The following is a 19301-nucleotide window of genomic DNA, read 5'->3' on the forward strand; positions in this document are numbered from 1 at the left end:
ATATCGCTAATTATATACATATATATACAACACATATGTAATTGTAGTTTTTAAAGCCAATGCACGTTGAAGAAACAATAAAGATTCGGATCGTACAAAAATCAAATATATAATCGTGATCATTTACAAACTACAAATAATATAATACAAAATGCAATTAATTACAAAATAATTCCATTTAAACACTACGCTTTAACCGCTGTCCCAATCCAAAGTTGGTGAATAAAGCATATGATGAGTCCTCTAATTTAGAGCTTGGAGCGCAGCTCCTCAATGCGACCTTGGGCAGAGCGCTGCAAGTCCATCAGCTTCATTGCGAATCCCATGTTGCCCTGGATCTTGATCTTGCCCTGGAAGAACGCCTTCTGTGGTGGCAACTTGCCCGTCAGCAGTTCAAACACATCGTCATCGCTGATGATGAAGGTAACATCACATTTTTCTGCACGAACGAATAATTGTAAATGATAATTAACTTATTTATTTCACAGTAGCTTCTTTACTTACGTGTGCCATTAAAGATCACTTTGCCCTTGCCCTGCTTGGCATCGATCACCCAGAAGCCACTCTGTCCCTGGGGTCCATTGTTCACCCTGAAGCCGTATACAGCGCGCACCTTTTCAATCAGATTATCCTTGTCTTCCTGCATGGCCTGCTCGAGCAGCTTCAACAGCGGCGACACTTTGAAACCCTCCTCACTTGTTGCCGACTTGACAGCTGCAGTCAGATTATGCTTGATATTGCTGGCAGCCGGGAAACCTAGACGATAGAGACCCACAACAACAGCGCCTCCCAAACCAAGATTATGCTGCAGTGCTAGCCTTACATTGGCCACCTGACGCTTCTCGGCCTGACCACGCAGCTGCCAGCAGAGCTCAGCGCACTGAGCCAGACCTGTGGCACCCAGAGGATGACCCTTGGAGATCAGTCCACCACTGGGATTGACCACAAACTTGCCGCCATAGGTGTTGTCACCAGCATCGATAAACTCGCCAGCCTTGCCCTCGGCGCAAAGACCCAACGCCTCATAGGTGACCAACTCGTTGGCTGAGAAGCAATCATGCAACTCAACAACCTGCACATCCTGTGGCTTGTAGCCACTCTTTGCGAACAGACGCTGTGTGGCCAAGCGAGTCATGTCATAACCAGCAATCTTCATCAGACTCTTGTCGGCAAAGGTAGACTCTGGGTCACTGGCCATCTCCATGCCCACGATCTCCACAGCCTGCTTCTCCAGACCATGACGACGCACGAACTGCTCAGATGCCAGAATGGCAGCACCAGAGCCATCGGAAGTGGGGCAGCACTGCAGCTTAGTCAGTACACCTTCGACCACCTGCGGCGATTTCATAATCTGATCCAGTGTATATTCATCGCGGAATTGCGAGTAGCTAAGCAAAGCATATGGAGATAAGATTATGGTTTATGACACCCATAGAGATAACGTTTTCAATGCACTTACGGATTATTAACGGAATGTTTGTGGTTCTTCCAGGCAATCTTGCCGAAGTGCTCGGGCTTTGTGCCGTACTTCTTCATATGTTCTTTGCCAGCATTGCCAAAAATCTGGGCAGCCATGGGACCAGCTCCGATCTCGGTCAGCTCACCCATTTCTGTGATGTGGCGCTCCATGGGATTGGCACGATCAAAGTACTATAGAAAGAAGCGCAATTTATTCACGGTTTATGCTGTTAATCCCAGTTAATCAAACTCACCTTCGATGAGAGCGAACCACGCTCCATCTTCTCGAAGCCAAGGGCGAGCACACAATCAGCATTGCCCGACTCGATGATCTGCTTGCCCAGATACAAGGCACTGGAGCCCGTGGAGCAATTGTTGTTCACATTGTACACTGGAATGCCTGTCATGCCCACCTCGTAGACAGCACGCTGGCCGCAGGTGGAGTCACCATAGACGTAACCAACAACAGCCTGTTGCACATCCGTGTATTGCAGCTTGGCATCCTGTAGAGCTTTGGTGACCGCCTCCTTGGCAAAGTCCGGATAGCAAACATCAGCACGGCGACCTGGTTTCTCGAACTTGAAAGGAAATCAATCGGATTCGAGTTATTTATTTATAAAACTTAATCGGCACACTTTTAGATTATGCTTATAGCTAGAGATTCAAATTGCTCGACAAAAAACAACAAATACCACTCTTCAATAGGCTTTCTACTTTGACCGCAGTGCACTGTAGTTCAAAGTCCGGTTGCGATAATTGCTGTTTTCCAGCAGCTTGGGATTGAGCAACTTGTCTTGCAGCCGCTTAGAGAAGGTTCCATCTCTTTGTTGTGTCGTCGCAATGTTTTGGTTTTTATGTGTTTATTTACCTTTGTCATGCCAACACCAACAACATAAACTCGAGTCTTGGTCATCTTGTTAATTACTTCTTTTTTTTTACTTTTTGATAGAAATGATAATTGCAACCGCTGCGACTCGGCTTTAATAATTTACTAATAAGTAAAGTAGTCGTTGGTAAACGGGCTAGTCAAGTAAATATCAGCAGTGTGACCGCAAGTTGTATTTCGAAATATGCTACAATTACCTGGGAAATAAAGTAAAATATACCACAAGGGAAATTTTCAATACTAGCAGATTAAGTATCAGCGCGCAACTTTTTGAATTATGTATGCGAGCAAGGATTCAGGATATGATGCAGTGTATCTTTTAAATAGTTAACTATTTTATTTATTATCCTTTAATATATAAGTATACATACATAAAATAAATAAGGAAGCAAATAAAGTAATAAATAATAAAGAATTTATTGTTTTATTTGGTCTCTTAAAATCAATAAACGACTTTCGGAAGAGGTAAGCAAGGTAAGTATATAACTTAAATTTAAATATTATATATCCACCATATCATGGTGATCCTACCAATAGGTATGCTTTATAGCTTTTTGGAATCACAATATCTAGTACTATCAAATGGCATTCAAGGATTTTATTGCTGTTGCTGTTGCTGTGCTAGTCGTTATTGTTGTTGTTGGTCATTTAAATACGACAGAAATGTCGAAAAAGTGCCAAATCGCCAGATGAAATACCAGGCGAACATAAATCAGCAGCAAGCAACTTTACACAAAGTCATTCAAACTATTTGGGTCACTCAAGTGCTACGAGATTACTCATAGATCAACTCATGTGCGTGTCACTGAGAGAAATTGAGCTTTTTATTTTTTGTGTGGGAAGTTAAACTGCTTGCTACTCTATTATGTTCGCCTGGTATTTCACCTGATGATTGGACACTTTTTGACGTTCGCGGCCTCTGAAAGTGGCCAACAACAACAACTACGAGTGTCGGCTAATAAAATAAACATTGCCTATCATAAAGGCGCAGTAAAATTTGTATTAAATTTACATGCAATACTCACTTTTTTACTGAATTTTTCGTATTTTTCAAAAACGATCAATAGATCAAATCAATACAAACTAATTGGCCTTCCAAAAAGGACGAATGTCCTGTGAACAGCCTAGTTACAAGCATCTTTTTATTAATAGAAAATTGCTTATATCTCGGGTGTATCCTGTCAGATCCTTGCAAGTCCTATATCAAACGAAGTCCATTAGTAAGGACTATCATTTATCCGAAGGACTTTCAAATCGTCCTTTTAGTTTTTGAGATATCCTGTATTTTATAAATTTCACATTTTAATCAGCAATCGAAAACCAAAAAGTTTCAATCAGATATCCATATATTTTACTGATGCCGATCGATTAAGTTGATCATATCCTTTAAAATTATGTTAGGATATGGTCGAGTTATGTTTAATTTTGTCCTTTTTAATCAATTTAATTTGTTTGCCCCTAAAAGTATGCAACATAAAAGGTTTCAGAAAATGTTGGTTAAAATTCAAATTGAAAAGGCCGTTAAGATTTAAATATAAGATTTACCCTATAATATTTTTAAGGTTTCAGAAAATGTTGTTGTTGTTGCTGTCCTAGTAGTTGTTGTTGTTGTTGGTCATTTAAAGACGACAGAAATGCCGAAAAAGTGCCAAATCGACAGATGAAATACCAGGCGAACATAAATCAGCAGCAAGTAACTTTACAGAAAGTCACTCAAACTATTTGGGTCACTCAAGTGTTCTTTTTCGCTCCGAGAATACTCATAGATCAACTCATGTGCTCAATCGTCACTGAGAGAAATTGAGCTTTTTATTTTTTGTGTGGGAAGTTAAACTGCTTGCTGCTCTATTATGTTCGCCTGGTATTTCACCTGATGATTGGACACTTTTTGACGTTCGCGGCCTCTGAAAGTGGCCAACAACAACAACTACGAGTGTCGGCTAATAAAATAAACGTTGCCTATCATAAAGGCGCAGCATAATTTATATTTAAATTAAATTTACATACGTGCAATATGTACTTACTATTTTTTTTACTGAAGTTGACTTTTTTGCTTATAACCTTTATTACCCTTTTTTTAAATTATATTCCGAAAATTACGTTATGAAGTGCATGTTATATTGTATTGTTTTCAATACTGTAATTGTTTCGCAAATAATTTAAATAATTTATTTTATTATATTTATCAATGAATAGCGAGCATAATCGATGTTTAACAAATAAAAAACATCGATGTAGCGCGAGTGCTATCGATGTTTCTTTGTCTCTAGTCTAATCTATGCCGTGCCCAACAGCAATGTACAACAGTATGACAGTATAACAGCGATCTCACCCGTTGTATATAAATTTGAACGAACACTTGCTGTTTGTACGCCGGGAACAACAGACGGAATACAAAATGACCAAGACAAAAGTGTACGTTATCGGAGTCGGCATGACCAAGGTACAAAGTATGAAGACGACCTTTGATATGGCCTGCTAACAAAGAGATCTTTATATTGCAGTTCGAGAAGCCTGGTCGCCGTGCCGATGTTTGCTATCCCGACTTTGCCAAGGAGGCGGTGACCAAGGCTCTGCAGGATGCCAACATCAAGTACGACGAGGTGCAACAGGCTGTCGTTGGCTACGTCTATGGTGACTCCACCTGCGGCCAGCGTGCTGTCTACGAGGTGGGCATGACAGGCATCCCGGTGTACAATGTGAACAACAATTGCTCCACGGGCTCCAGTGCCTTGTATCTGGGCAAGCAGATCATCGAGTCGGGCAATGCTGATTGTGTGCTCGCTCTTGGTTTCGAAAAGATGGAGCGTGGTTCTCTGGCCTCCAAAGTGAGTTAGCTTAATTTGCATTATTAGCATAAACAACAATTGACTTCCGATTTATTTAATAGTACTTTGATCGCGCCAATCCCATGGAGCGCCACATCACAGAAATGGGTGAGCTGACCGAGATCGGAGCTGGTCCCATGGCAGCCCAGATCTTTGGCAATGCTGGCAAGGAGCATATGCAGAAGTACGGCACAAAGCCCGAACATTTTGGCAAGATTGCCTGGAAGAACCACAAACATTCGGTCAATAATCCGTAAGTTTTAGCCGCAAACGAAGTCGAAAGTTCAATCTGCCAGTAGACGCGGCTTATCTAATCTCTTGTCGTTGGGGGCCATCCTCTGGCTGAACATTGGCCATTCGATTAATCTGCTCCAACCTATGGCGTGTTATGTATATCTACTTTTCCACTCTTCCCTTTTAGATACTCGCAGTTCCGCGATGAATATACACTGGATCAGATTATGAAGTCGCCTCAGGTGGTCGAAGGTGTGCTGACTAAGCTGCAGTGCTGCCCCACTTCCGATGGCTCTGGTGCTGCCATTCTGGCATCTGAACAGTTCGTGCGTCGTCATGGTCTGGAGAAGCAGGCTGTAGAGATCGTGGGCATGGAGATGGCCAGTGACCCAGAGTCTACCTTTGCTGATAAGAGTCTGATGAAGATTGCTGGTTATGACATGACTCGCTTGGCCACACAGCGTCTGTTTGCGAAGAGTGGCTACAAGCCACAGGATGTGCAGGTTGTTGAGTTGCATGATTGCTTCTCGGCTAACGAATTGGTCACCTATGAGGCGTTGGGTCTTTGCGCCGAGGGCAAGGCTGGCGAGTTCATTGATGCTGGTGACAACACCTACGGAGGAAAGTTTGTGGTCAATCCCAGTGGTGGACTGATCTCCAAGGGTCATCCTCTGGGTGCCACAGGTCTGGCTCAGTGCGCTGAGCTCTGCTGGCAGCTGCGTGGTCTGGCCGAAAAGCGTCAAGTGGCGAATGTGGAGCTGGCACTTCAACACAATTTGGGTTTGGGAGGCGCTGTTGTTGTGGGTCTCTATCGATTGGGTTTCCCTGGTGCCAGCAAGGCAAAGTTGTAGATGTTGAATTTGTTGGTTTTTGTAAATATATTCTATGTATTATTGTTGTCTTTTAAATAATCACAATTGATTAATTGCGCTTGGATTTCTGCTTCCGCTTGGGCTTGGAGCGGCAGCAGAGTCGCCAGAGTGCCACAAAGCTGATGAGGATTATTAGCAGCACTCCAGCAATGGCCGAGTACACGTCCAGCGAGTAGTAAACAAAGCGACTGAGATGCACAGCACTGGGCTGCAGCAGTGGTGCACCACGCGTCTCTGCCACATGCTCCACCCACCACACGGCAGTGTCCAACGGCGGCTGTGGGCGGTTATTGTATGCGGTGGCAATCCGTTGGGCATTCAACTTGTACTCCGGATTCAAGGCAAGCGACAAAGCCTCAAAAACAGTCTCCTCGCTGAGGGTGGCAAAGTCCAGTTTCACTGCATTGCCACGTTCGACGAGTGAAGCAATGTTCAGGAACTGATCACCACAAATGGGCATGCCAACGAGGGGCACTCCACTGGAGACGCCTTCGGTTAGGCCAAGCAGTCCACCATGAGTGAAAAAGATGCGCACATTGGGATGTCCCAGTATGTCTCTTTGTGGCAGCCACTTCATGATGTGGACATTTGATGGCTGATTGGGCAACGTTTCGTTCTCCCACTTCCAGATCACCTGTTGCTTGAGACGCGCCAATGCACGCAGCAAGCCATCACGCTTCTCGCTATTTAAAGAGTGCGCCTTGAGTTGCGATCCCCAGCTGATGACAATCACGCCGTGCTCGGCATTGTCCAGTAACTGCTGCAGCTGCGAACTTAAAGGCTTAGGCTGCCGGACGTGCACGCCTCCCACCTCGATGACATTGGGTGGCAGTGGCTTGGGGCCACTCAGCGAGAAGTGCTGGTTGAGGAGTATTAGTGAGGTGTTCTTCACCAGCTCAGCAGTGCTTGGAATGCCAGGGCCAAATCTTTGTAAGAGCAGCTCATCAGCAGCAGGCACACACCACAATCTGAAAGGTAATGCAGAAATTCAGTTGGCATCTTCGCTAGCTATTTAATTACTCACTTGTATAGCAAGTTGAGCGAGTGCGTGGCCACCCAGTTACCCAGGCGTGCGCCAAAGTCCATCTGCTGTGATTGACCCAGGAACAGAGCAGATATATACGAAGGAATCAAGGGAGCGCCCACGCGTTCGTAGTGCCAAGGCATCATGGCGGAGCTGCAGAGGGCCACAACAGGAGCTTTTAACTTGTAGGCCACGCCCATTAGGCAATCCGTGTTGAAGTGCTCCATGAGTATGACATCATAATAGCCTGGTGGATGCTTGAGCACCTGCTCCAATCCATCGCTATAAAGAGTCTCGCGGCAAGCATCGTTGCCATAGGCATAGAGGTACGAAAAATCCACATAAGGCAGCAGAAATGACAGGCGACGTCCCTCAAAGATCTACGGGAAATACACTTTGATTTATACTCGATCAATCCAAGAGAGCAAAACTCACATTAAAGTCCAGTGTAATGCTGAAGTTACTGGCTAGCGGATAGTCTGTGTACCCAAATGGTGGCTGTGCATCCGGATACGGACTGATGACATCCACGTTGTGACCACTTTCCGCCAGACCGCGCAGAATCGGGTGAAAGAACTGAAAGTGACTGATGGCTGGATGCGGAAAAAGGCCCAAGATCTTAAGGGAATGACTTGTATCCAGACAGGAGAACAGTGAAAAGAGCAGCAACCACATCCAATTGCATTTTGAACCCATTTTATACAGATTCATAATTAATTTTCGAATACTTCGCAAGTATTCTTTCGAATATGTAATAGACGATTTATTATTTATATATGTGTGCTATAATTAACCTCTAGATAGGTAATGAACTTGCTCAAAACTGCTCAATTACGAGTGAGCGAAAGAAACACTTGTGTTTACCACGAACATCGTGCAACAACTGAGAGATCTGCTTCACCGACAATGTGAGACCCGAAAGAAATTACGTTTTTTTTTCACCGGTTCGTCGGTTAAGGGAAGAGAGAAAAAGAGAGGCACCCCAAATCTTGGATCATGAGCATTGTAAAAGTAAAATCATAAATAAACAAACAATATAAAAAAGCAACATTTGCGTGCCGATGACGAACTCGAAATACCCTGGAGCATTATTTCGTTACAAGTTCAAAGTACCTAATCAATCATTATCAAGGTCGCATTTTTTTGTAACTTGAAAAAATACTTAAAGAGAATCTTGAATTGGTGCCAGCATTACTTTAACAAATATTGTATATACTTCTATTTATAAATATTATATTTAAAAGAACTTTCAGGAAAGGGTATTTCAAATACGAACATGAGATTCTGATTGTCACCTAGGCGAGAGAGTAGGTTGTTAGCACTTTCTGATTGTGCGAAGATTAAATGTTTTTTCGTAGTATTTGTTGCTGATAAAGTTTAAACGTCTGAAAGATATGTTTGGAAATATTAAATGTCTGTAGATTATAAGACCATTACAGTGCAAATACTCTAAAAGCAACTTTGTCGCAAATATACGACAAGTAAATAATTATATCCAAGATACACAGTGCAGTTTTTACTTTTTGGGGTTAAATTGTATAATAGCTAATCTTATATTATTAAGTTATCGTTTTTTATCATTTCTTTGCTTGCGAGCTTGCCGGAAACTTATATCTGAAGATATTTCATATGATTGGCATTGCAATCGATTTTATTGAAATTAAAGTTATTATCTTTTAAACAGGAAAAAATAATATCGCAAATAAAATGTTTTCGATTAAAAAAGTATTTTAGAATCGTTGTGCTCATTGCAAAATATTTATAAATTACAATTATTGTCATGGAGATAATATAAATGTAATAGACAGATAAGAATGACATAATGACAGCTCAACCATTAAACTAAAATGATTTTAGTGATTAAAATCGCGAGGCAACTATGTTATCATCTATGTAGTTTTAGAACTGGACAGACTATAGTACACTAGGAGGACATACACATTTAAAATATCACATACACTACACCAAGATCCCCTCTTAATCCCGCTTGTTTTTCTGCTCTGGTCTCTTGCCGCGGCAACGCTGGATGAGGGAAACCCAACTAATAATGACAATGGCCAGAATGCTGCCCACAACAAGGTAAACATCCAGTGAGTAGTAGACGAAACGTGACATCTCCACAGAACTAGGTTTGATAAGATGATCTCCGCCTGTGTGGGCAACATGCTCCACCCACCAGATCGCTGATTGCAACGCCTGCTGTGGTCGATGGTGGAAGGAATGGGACACAATCTTGGCAGCCTCGGCATATCTGGAAAGCACGTAAGTGAATTTAGTAAAATGACAAATGGAGACTGCATAAGTAACTCACTTAGGATCCAGGGCACGCTTCAAGGAGCGCATTACGGTGTTCTCGGAAATGTCCTCGTAGTTAAGCAGCTCTCCCATGCCACGCTGCACCAAAGCAGCGGCATTGAGGAACTGATCACCATACATGGGCGTTATAACGGTTGGCACTCCACAGTAAGCCGCTTCCGAGCTGCCCATTAAACCGCCGTGGGTCATAAACACCTTCACATTGGGATGACAGAGAATATCGCGTTGTGGCAACCATTTCATGATGTGCATGTTGGCTGGTTTGTTGGGCAACGTCTCATTCTCCCACTTCCAGATCACCTGCTGCTTGAGTCGAGCCACGGCACGTACAATGCCATCCCGCTTGGCGGTCGACAACGAATTGGCCCGTATCATGGAGCCCCAACTGATGAGGATGACGCCTTCCTCAGCACTGTCCAGAAGTCGCTGCAGTTCAGCACTCAAAGGTTTGGATTTCTGAATGTGTAGACCACCCACCTCGATGACATTGGGGGGCAGAGGCTTGGGTCCACTGAGAGAATAGTGCTGATTTACCAGGAACACAGATGTGTTCTTCGCCAGCTCACCCACTGAGGGCAAATCATGGCCAAACTTGTACTGCACCAAAGCATCCGCAGCGGGAATCGAGATCAGTCTAAGGTCGATGAATAATTAATAGGCTAACATTGAACAGATCTCTTCTTGCACTTACTTGTACATCCAATTGAGTGCGTGAAAGGTGAACCAATTGGCCAGGCGACCTGCAAAGTCCATGTCCTGTGATTGGGCCATAAAGAGTGCCGGGATGTGGGAGGGGATTATGGGTGCTCCCATGCGTTCATAGTGCCAGGGCATCAGAGCACAACTGCTCAAGGCGACGATGGGGGCTTGCAGTTGATGGGCCACGCCCATCATGCAGTCCGTGTTAAATTGTTCCATCACGATGACGTCATAGTAGCCTGCCTTCTTCTTAAGGATCGTTTGCAACGCATCTGAGCGCAGTGTCGAATTGCACGACTGCTTGCCCCATTCGTGGAGCAAAAAGAACTCCACAAAGTGATTGTAGAAGGCGCGCTTTTCGAAAAACTGCAAAAAAGAAAAATAAAACCAAATTGTTGTTGTGTGAATTTTACTTTCGCTTTGAGCAAAGTTCATTAATAAATTCGCAGTAATGAATTGTTTATAATAATAGACAATGAAATGTAGCAAAAACTGAAAGTGAAAGTTCATTACATGCGTAATGCCTTGGGCAATCCTTGAGTGAGGTAACGAACTTGCTTTTATTTTGTAAACAAATTAATTGCTAAATACGAAAGCACTGCATGGCATTCACAATAGACCCGGCCCATATTGTAAACGGTGAACTGCTTGCTTAGAACCGACATACACATAAAGTGCGATACTGCTTGCCAGCCAAATAAGAATAAAATATCGTAAGCAGTTCAAGCAGTGCCGACTCGTAGTAAACGCACACACGATATTCCGTTATGTTTTGGTACTTTCACATTGCTGTTGTTGTTGTTGCTCACCTTGAGGTCCACACTATTTGTTAGCTTGTCCATGCCGGTAAGCGGAAAATCCTTGTAGCGTATGGGTGGATTTTTACTGGGAAAATGACTAACCACACTGACGTCGTGTCCACCCTCGGCCAGCGCATGCATGATAGGTTGAAAGAAGTGGAAATGACTGACGCCGGGATGCGGAAACAATCCGAGCACCTTCAGTGGACGACCTGCATCCACTTGGTGGCCCAAGATGTGCAGCGTCGACAGCAACAGCGGCAATATCAGCAACATTCGCGACATCTTTTTAGTTGGTGAATATGTAGAATTCTGTTTTGTTACAGAATGGTATGCCGAGTAAATTAAAATTAGAAATTAGAAAAATCGAAAATAACACTTGTTGCTCTTCTTGATTATTTGCAAATTGCAATAATTTGACCTTGGCTGCAGTTTGCAGCTCTGCGCATGACACAAACAACACCAAATTATGTAAATTTCACTAAAGGTTCAAAACACAGGTCACACAACAACAACAAGAGTTGATATTTCGTTAATTAAAGCGTTATTTGCACACTCACTTTTGTGTTGAGCAACACTTTATTTTATGAAAGACGAAGCTCAATTATGTATGTGCGTACTCTTGGCAGCGACAGCGAACGCGCGCACACATGTGATTTGTTTGACTTACGGTGAGCGACTGACAAATCAGCAAACGCAAGTCGCTGACTATGGCTAGTGCACATCTCTTCTTCACACATAAAGCTGCGCTGCTCGGCTGCAGCGTCAAATTCGACAATGTACATATGTACGTGTATGTACGTGCTGATCAGGCTATTGTATTTAGCTTTCTCTTCTTAATTTCAAAGGCATTGTCAATGCATTTTTCGTTTGCACTCAAATTGGATTCGGCTCTGCTCTATTTTACTCTCTCTCTTAAAGAGACTCTTGCACTGCTTGCAATTTTGACCGGCAAATTTCCATTCTCTCTGCAAGCTGTGCATTTTTTTTTGGAAGCTTTAAAAGTCATGTGCAGTGCATTGCACTCTCTCAAAATTTTGCCTTGTCATTGATCGCTCTTTGGCAATGTGTACAAATGGTGTATTTATATGTGTGCGTGCCATTAAATACACAAATGTGTGTACTATATAAGTCGGAAGTGTTGTTGTCTGGTCGTCTTGCTCATCAAAAACAACCGGTTGACGTTGCACGAGACCCATAAACAATAAGAAGCAATCGCAAGCGTGTTCGCTTATCGCTTTCAGTTCTGTAGACGGGCACCTCGAATGTTATGCCAAACATTTGTTATCAACATTCTCAAGTGCCACTTGTCGTAGTATTATTATTAGTACTTTTATTATTGACGACTGTACCTACTAAACGGTAGTTGGATAACTTTATGTAATAACAGGGTATCTAAAACTGAGTCTAATCATTGTAATACGTGGTGCTAAAAAATTTAATGTACAGTAATCATTACAAGGCGAAATCCAAATAAATAACTAGTAGTGTTAAATCGACAGTCATTATAAAACGATTAACAAGTTTCAAGTAAGCATGAATGTGATCAATGTAATTGTTATAAGGAATTATTATACTCAATATGGGAATACAAAATTTTCTTTTAATCAGCTAAATACTAAAAGATTATTTAAGAGGTCAGCTGCTAGGGCTTGATTTTAGTAGACTCAGCTAAATAAACAAAAAAATATATACGAGGGTTGCTATTTAAGTTTCTGGCCTAGGTCACTTCTAGCCATATTAGGACCAATTGGCTATTTCCCAAAAAAAGTTTGGACTTTTATCAATAAAAGCTCCATACAACTTGTTCATGTACGAGCACGTTTGATATCGATAAACGATTAATCAAAAACTTACCTCGGCAGAAAAATCGAATTAACTCGTGAACACTTTTGAGCAAAAATTTTTCACAACTTTCGACTTGGATTATTACGACACGAGTGCACCGATGAACTTAAATCTTTATAAGGCGATGAAGTGCCATCCTATAGCCCTGTGAAATACTGGTTTAATGGATTCTATCGTGGCCGATGCTCGCTAGAAGACGAAGGTTGTGAAGGTCGTCCAAAAACGGACGTTGGGCCAGAAAACATTGATGCCGTGCGTGAACTGATAATGCTAGATCATCATGTGACATATCGTGAGATAGAGGCATCCTTTGACATTTCTTCCACCAGAATACATTCGATATTGCATAAACACCTGGTCGTAAAAAAGGATTGTTCTCATTGGATCCCGCACAATTTAACGATTGCTCAAAAAAAGGCTTGTGTGGATTGGTTCAAAGAAATTTTGAAAAAATACATTCCCTGTGCTTCAAAAGACATTTATAAGATGGTCACAGGTGACGAATCATGGATCTATGGTTATGAGCCCAAAACAAAACAGCAATCGACCGTGTGGGTCTTTGAAGACGAGCCAAATCCAACGAACCTTGTTCGTGGAGGAAGCACTATTCAGCAAATGGTCGCCTGTTTCTTCGGTAAAACTGGTCATGTGGCGACTGTTTCGCTTGAGCAATGTAGGACGGTCAATTCTGAGTGTTACACCATAATTTGTAAGCCTGAACTCCTTGTAGAAATTCGAAAAACGAACAAGAAAAGATGGATCATTCCGCACCATGACAACGCGAACTCCCACACACCAGCTCAAACCCGCGCCTTTTTTTGCGGTCAAAACGTGGAATTCATGGGTCATCCGCCGTACAGCCCTGACTTGACTTCTTTTTATACCCGCACATCATCGAAAAAAGGCGTGGTCATTGATTTTCGATGTCAGAAGATGCTGTTAAAGTGTTCAAAAACCATGTTTTGGAGGTGCCTCAATCAGAGTGGAAAAAGTGCTTCGACAATTGATTTGAGGGCATTCAAAAGTATATAAATCTTGCTGGAGAATACTGTGACAAACAATAAATCCATTTTTTTTATAAATATTCGCATTTTCATTATTAGGCCAGAAATATAAATAGCAACCCTCGTATTATATAAGATGATAAGTAGGTCGTCTGGAAGGGAATTAAATTTCATATTGATAGTAAAAAACTTTTGTCATTCAAATAAAGCAATTTAAACGTTTAGAGTTAATTATGGTCAACAATCAAATGAATCACTATTCCAGATTATTTCAAGCACTTCCACGAATTATTTGGATGATTTTTTTATCAAGTCGATGAAGTGGATCGCAAATTACACTTGTTTTAAGCGTCGTCAAGAGCCGATTATTTTGATATTAGAATCATAACAATCTCTTGGAAATAAGAGCGGTCTAGTCAAAACAAACGTGTTTTTAAAGGGAAATTGATAACTGATAAATTGTTTTTGACTCAGCAGAACTCTCTAAATATTCACCATGACTTGCAATAAATAGTAAACATATGCCCTAGAAATGTAATATCTTTATTGTTGTTTTGTTTTGGGTTTCGTCGAGCTGCTAAACTTGTCACCAGCCCATTTGATGAGCTTTGATAGCTGCCAGAGTGCGATGAAGAACAATAGAACGATGCTAAGGCAAAACACGTAGATGTCGAATGAGTTGTAGACAAGCCAATTGATATTCCTGGCCACACTTCGTGATAGGGGAGCTCCACCAGTCGCGATCACATGCTCGATCCACCAGATCGCCAGTTCGAGTGGTTCTTGGGGTCTCTCTCGGAAGGCAACAGTCGAGCGTTTCATTTGCGATGCAAAACTGAAAATACATAAAACTATTGTCACACTTTCCATATGGAATATAGCATTGATTACTTCTCGTTCAGTATGGTGTTGAGAGCCTGGCTTAGATGTGGCTCATCAAACTCCTTAAAGCTGACAATAACACCAAAGCGTCGCTGTTCTACCGCTCCAGCATTGAGGAACTGATCTCCATAGAAGGGTGTCACCAGCATTGGCACGCCACAGTAGACAGCCTCCGTGGTGCCCAAGAGTCCGCCATGTGAAACGAAGGCTTTGACCTTGGGATGACACAACAGATCCCGCTGTGGCAGCCACTCGTAGTTGAAGAGATTCTTGGGCTTGCCCTCGTTTCCAGTTTGATTGTTCATTCGCATTACAAAGGTGTAGCCGGGCAGCTTAGAGATTGCATCATATAAGGCCTGGCGCTTGAGAGGAGGCAACGTGCTGGGATTGACCATCGAACCCCAGCTTATATAGATGACACCTTGACTGGATGAGTTGAAAAGTTGTTCCAGGTGCTAAAGTATACAATTAATAAAGCATAAGAATTATGATATTGAATATAATTGTTTGGTTTTTAAATATAATATTATGCAAATATTTTTGCATTTAAAGAATCTATACTAAATTTATCTAAATCTAAAGGCCCAATATTCTTGTGAGAACATTTTGGTATTTAGAATATTTTGTGTTAAAAAGTTAGAAACTAGTTTTCGAAAATGAGCTAAAACTGTTGTTTAAAATTAAGAAAATAATCGACAAATTTACAAATCAATTAAGAAGTTGAACAAGCTGGAAAAGTTTAAGATAAGAGATAAAGAAATAACAATAGCCAAGGCCAAGAAATGTGTATATAAATTAATACGTTTTGTGTATGTGTAAATAAAACGTCAAGAATGCTATATTAAGAACAATGAATTGCTCAACTTTACCGTAAAAACGAGAATACGATGAATAATAAAATTCTTATTCTTGTTTTTTTTTTATGCCCTGTCGGCGATGGTCAAAAACATATGTATGTGACATCTTGATATAAATATGTATGTATATTGCAAAACTCTTAAATTTTCTTGTAAACTTATTGATCTAATTTTTTCTAAATGACTGGTTGGGTTGTCAAAGTGTGTGCTACAATTCTTAAAGTATTTGATGTGTTCGAGACATTAAACTTTACTACTGTGGGCAAAAAGTAGTAAGACTTTGTTTATAATTTTATTCGGCCAAATCTATTTCGTTCCCCTCAAAGTAATCCCCCCCGGCCACAATACACATTCGCAAACGTTTTTTCCAATCCTCGAAATAGTTGTTAAAGTAGATTTCCGGAATAACCTTCAATGCGCGTAGCGATTCTCGTTTAATGTCTTCAATTGACTCAAAACGGTTTCCCCGGAGCGATCGATTGAGTTTTCTGAACAGCCAGAAGTCACACGGAGCTAAATCAGGCGAATACGGTGGTTGTGGAACGATATTGAATTGAATTTTTGGCAAAAAACTCACTAAGAATCGATGCATTATGCATTATCGTGATGCAAAAACCAACAGGTGTTGATCCATAATTTTGGTCGTTATAGACGAATTGCTTCACGAAAACGACGCATAACGTTCAAATAATAGTCCTTATTAACAGTTTGGCCGGATGGAAGGAATTCATAGTGCGCAACACCACGAAAATCGAAAAAAACTGTCATCATGACCTTGATTTTTGAACGACTTTGACGTGCTCTTTCTTGACCCTCCTAGAAGTCTTTGTACCACTTATAAACATTTTTTTGTGACATGGTAGAATCACCGAAGGCCTTTTGCAACGTTTTGGAACATTTCGGCTCCCGAAATGGAACTTCTTTGTTGAATAATTTCACTCATTGTAAAAATCGCCGAATGCACTTTTTGTACTTCAGAAAAACAAGCATATATTAAACACTAATGATTATTTTGATGTGATATTTGGCATAGAAGTTACTGACAGTCTTGCCAACCTAGAAACAAAATTTTTCGACGAATGGATTTCCGCGCGAAATATAAATTAAAAAGTCTTACTACTTTTTGCCCACAGTAGTATATACTATATTCATATACTTTACTATCACAGATAAACCTACCTTGGGAAGAGGTTTTGCCTTTCCCACTTGCAGTCCTCCCACTTCGACTACGTTGGGAGCATAAGGCTGGGCGCCAGTCAGTGAATGATGTTGATTTATGAGCATGAGACTCGTGTTCTTCACAATTTCATTAATCGGCGGAAGGCCAAAGCCAAAGCGTTGGCTTATCAGCGCGTCCGTGGCTGGCTGTGTAATGAAACTGTAAGTGAAAAGTGCGACATGAGAGATAGATACAAAGGAGGAAAGTAAATTGAAAAGCAACTCACTTGTAGAGCAAATTAACAGTGTGAAAGTGTAAGAAGTTATTGAGTCGAGCCATAAAGTCCATTTGATCCGTGTAGGTCAGAAAACTCATGGGCATTGTAGGGTTAATGAACGGTGTGCCCATGCGTTTGTAATGCCACGGCATAATGGCACAACTACTCAGAGCAATGACAGGAGCATCCAAGAGATGCGCCACAGAAGCCAAGCAATCGTTGGAGAAATGCTCCATGATGATAACATCATAGCGCAAGGGGGAGCTCAACAGATCGGCAATCAGCGGTGAGTTCAAGGCCACTTTGCAGGAGCGCAATCCCCAATCGTTGAGCATGAAGAACGTGGGCACCTTGAAGGGAATAAAACCCAATAGTTGCGACTCCTGTTCAAAGATCTGCAAAACCAGAAATTCGAGTGAGTAGATTAACTTGATGGTTATCAATCAACTCAACTCACCTGCAGATCCACAATGTCTGTCAGCAGCGGCATGCCTTTGAAAACATAATCCGTGTAATTGGCCACTGGCTGCTTCAGCGGGAAATAGCTGTACATGCTGATGTTGTGGCCACGCTGCGCGAGTTCCACAAACATGGGGCGAAAGAAGTCAAAGTGACTCTTGCCGGGATGTCCAAACAGTCCGAGTATCTGAGCTCCTTGGCCACTTGAGGTGGCTGCGATCAAACCCAAGAGTACTATTAATGCTCGATTAAGCATGTTGATGCCACACCTGTTGCTGCAGAGTCGTTTGTAGCAGTTAAATAGAGACGCCAAGTTGCTGCAGATACTTAAGTTATTGCTAAATATCACTGGATGGAAATATATTTTTAAATTATTTGATTGCACTAAATAAAGAGATCGTTTTATACCTTTATATTTTTGTGTATGTTGAAAGCAATATGAAAATTGCCTTTGCCAGTTGACTTTTTTTATCACACACTGCAACTTCTAAGCCAGTTTTAAATTAAAACTACTTTTTTTTATATATTAAGCATATTGCAAATTCTTTTAAAGTAAAATTTAAATTTTGTCGCGCTCCAAATTTTTTTTTACCCCACGCTGTAGATATTCTTGTATCTTTTAATTGGCATATCCGAAATTACATATATGTATGTGTTTTTGATCGCTGCAAAGTGTTCAATGCAAATTGCTATCTTTGGCCATAAATCGTGAACGTTAACACTTTTTTATTTATATATGTATATCTATAGTTTCGGTCAGCCAGCAATTGTGTTGCAGTTGCAAGTGCTTAATTATAGATGCCGCCTGGCATTTAGAGACACTTTGGCTGCAATTTTATATGCAAAACAACCTTGACTGACTCAGCAACAGCAGCAACAGCAGCAGCACAATCCCTTTGTCAAAGCACAGAATTGAAATTCAGTTTTTTGTGTAGTTCCGTTATTTGCAACTTGTCTATTGGACGCTTCCAGTGAGACTGAACTCTACTTGTTGCTGTCGGTTGACAACGACTGCAGCAGAAACTCGACTCACAGTTTAAACAAATAACAAAGAACTCGAGACTAGGAGTTGCAATGGGAGTCGAGCTCAGACTCAAACTCAGACTTGAAATCGTGATTGTTGCAGTGGTTCAGCCCTGCGGTAGCTTGGGGATAAGGTGCTGAGCGGAGGAGGGGGTAGCCACACTTGCCACAAGCCCAATCAAGAGTGCATTTTGTGGCAACGTCAACTTCGATTACGTTCGGCTCTCGGTTGATTCAATCAATGTAATTAATATGCATATTGCATATGCAATGAGATTTATTGCAATTACAATACATCACACACACTCTCTGTCTCTCACTCTCTCCCGCACTCTTGTTCTCATCACTTAAATTATAGTTAGTAAAATATTAATTTATTGCAAGACCGCAAACAATATTTGCAAATGCAATTACCTACACTAGAGTAAAATTCTCATATTTGCAATTACGTTAAACAAATTTCACTACTAGAACGTGTTTCACCTGGCATATTTAACAAGTTAGTCTTCTTTCTGCAAATAATATTGATATTTTATGACGCTTTTAATTGACAAATAAACGTATGCCAAACAATGTGTGTTTTAATTGCAATTTTCATATTGAATTTCAAATATAATATTTAACTCTGCTGAGTTAATTTCAAAAACAACTGCAATATTCTTAAGACTCATAAAG

At 41.3% G+C, this 19301-nt stretch overlaps 4 protein-coding genes across 5 annotated transcripts; 1 reads left to right on the plus strand and 3 right to left on the minus strand.

The window, feature by feature from the left end:
- Positions 1-84: 84 nt before the first annotated feature.
- Positions 85-2490, minus strand: LOC117563369 (sterol carrier protein 2). The gene is made up of 5 exons (XM_034241669.2): positions 2327-2490; positions 1713-2036; positions 1460-1650; positions 505-1388; positions 85-439 (listed from the first exon to the last, which is right to left on the minus strand). The coding sequence occupies exons 1-5, from the start codon at positions 2369-2371 to the stop codon at positions 249-251; spliced, it is 1635 nt and encodes a 544-aa protein (XP_034097560.1). The 5' UTR covers positions 2372-2490; the 3' UTR covers positions 85-248.
- Positions 2491-4647: 2157 nt separating this feature from the next.
- LOC117563678 (sterol carrier protein 2) lies at positions 4648-6317 on the plus strand. Its single transcript, XM_034242105.2, has 4 exons — positions 4648-4787; positions 4849-5172; positions 5235-5425; positions 5594-6317. The coding sequence occupies exons 1-4, from the start codon at positions 4743-4745 to the stop codon at positions 6255-6257; spliced, it is 1224 nt and encodes a 407-aa protein (XP_034097996.1). The 5' UTR covers positions 4648-4742; the 3' UTR covers positions 6258-6317.
- A 10-nt stretch (positions 6318-6327) lies between these two features.
- LOC117563677 (UDP-glycosyltransferase UGT5-like) lies at positions 6328-8465 on the minus strand. 2 transcript variants are annotated; one of them, XM_052001990.1, is made up of 4 exons: positions 8097-8465; positions 7738-8042; positions 7303-7682; positions 6328-7246 (listed from the first exon to the last, which is right to left on the minus strand). In XM_052001990.1, exons 2-4 carry the CDS (start codon positions 8011-8013, stop codon positions 6328-6330), a joined length of 1575 nt encoding a protein of 524 aa, XP_051857950.1. In that variant the 5' UTR covers positions 8014-8042; positions 8097-8465. The 2 variants fall into 2 exon arrangements, with proteins under 2 accessions (XP_051857950.1, XP_034097995.1); XM_034242104.2 differs by having other exon boundaries at positions 7738-8465.
- A 188-nt stretch (positions 8466-8653) lies between these two features.
- On the minus strand, positions 8654-17908 carry LOC117564977 (uncharacterized). Its single transcript, XM_052002739.1, has 10 exons — positions 17602-17908; positions 17154-17539; positions 16888-17086; positions 14861-15306; positions 14523-14804; positions 13551-13653; positions 11127-11429; positions 10310-10683; positions 9614-10252; positions 8654-9553 (listed from the first exon to the last, which is right to left on the minus strand). Exons 1-10 carry the CDS (start codon positions 17857-17859, stop codon positions 9280-9282), a joined length of 3264 nt encoding a protein of 1087 aa, XP_051858699.1. The 5' UTR covers positions 17860-17908; the 3' UTR covers positions 8654-9279.
- Between the last annotated feature and the right edge of the window lie 1393 nt (positions 17909-19301).

Source organism: Drosophila albomicans, chromosome 2L (assembly GCF_009650485.2).
Source record: "Drosophila albomicans strain 15112-1751.03 chromosome 2L, ASM965048v2, whole genome shotgun sequence".
In the NCBI taxonomy this organism is placed as follows: Eukaryota; Metazoa; Arthropoda; class Insecta; order Diptera; family Drosophilidae; genus Drosophila; species Drosophila albomicans.

Coding starts and splice junctions, on each gene's coding strand:
- LOC117563369 (XM_034241669.2), bottom strand. CDS start 2,371: ATGACCAAGACTCGAGTTTATGTTGTTGGTGTTGGCATGACAAAG. Junction 2,037..2,326: donor TTGGTGTTGGCATGACAAAG/GTAAATAAACAC, acceptor TTTCCTTTCAAG/TTCGAGAAACCAGGTCGCCG. Junction 1,651..1,712: donor GTGGTTCGCTCTCATCGAAG/GTGAGTTTGATT, acceptor TTCTTTCTATAG/TACTTTGATCGTGCCAATCC.
- LOC117563678 (XM_034242105.2), top strand. CDS start 4,743: ATGACCAAGACAAAAGTGTACGTTATCGGAGTCGGCATGACCAAG. Junction 4,788..4,848: donor TCGGAGTCGGCATGACCAAG/GTACAAAGTATG, acceptor TTTATATTGCAG/TTCGAGAAGCCTGGTCGCCG. Junction 5,426..5,593: donor AAACATTCGGTCAATAATCC/GTAAGTTTTAGC, acceptor CTTCCCTTTTAG/ATACTCGCAGTTCCGCGATG.
- LOC117563677 (XM_052001990.1), bottom strand. CDS start 8,013: ATGAATCTGTATAAAATGGGTTCAAAATGCAATTGGATGTGGTTGCTG. Junction 7,683..7,737: donor GCATTACACTGGACTTTAAT/GTGAGTTTTGCT, acceptor TATTTCCCGTAG/ATCTTTGAGGGACGTCGCCT. Junction 7,247..7,302: donor TCGCTCAACTTGCTATACAA/GTGAGTAATTAA, acceptor ATTACCTTTCAG/ATTGTGGTGTGTGCCTGCTG.
- LOC117564977 (XM_052002739.1), bottom strand. CDS start 17,859: ATGCTTAATCGAGCATTAATAGTACTCTTGGGTTTGATCGCAGCCACC. Junction 17,540..17,601: donor CAGACATTGTGGATCTGCAG/GTGAGTTGAGTT, acceptor CTGGTTTTGCAG/ATCTTTGAACAGGAGTCGCA. Junction 10,684..11,126: donor CAAATAGTGTGGACCTCAAG/GTGAGCAACAAC, acceptor TCTTTTTTGCAG/TTTTTCGAAAAGCGCGCCTT.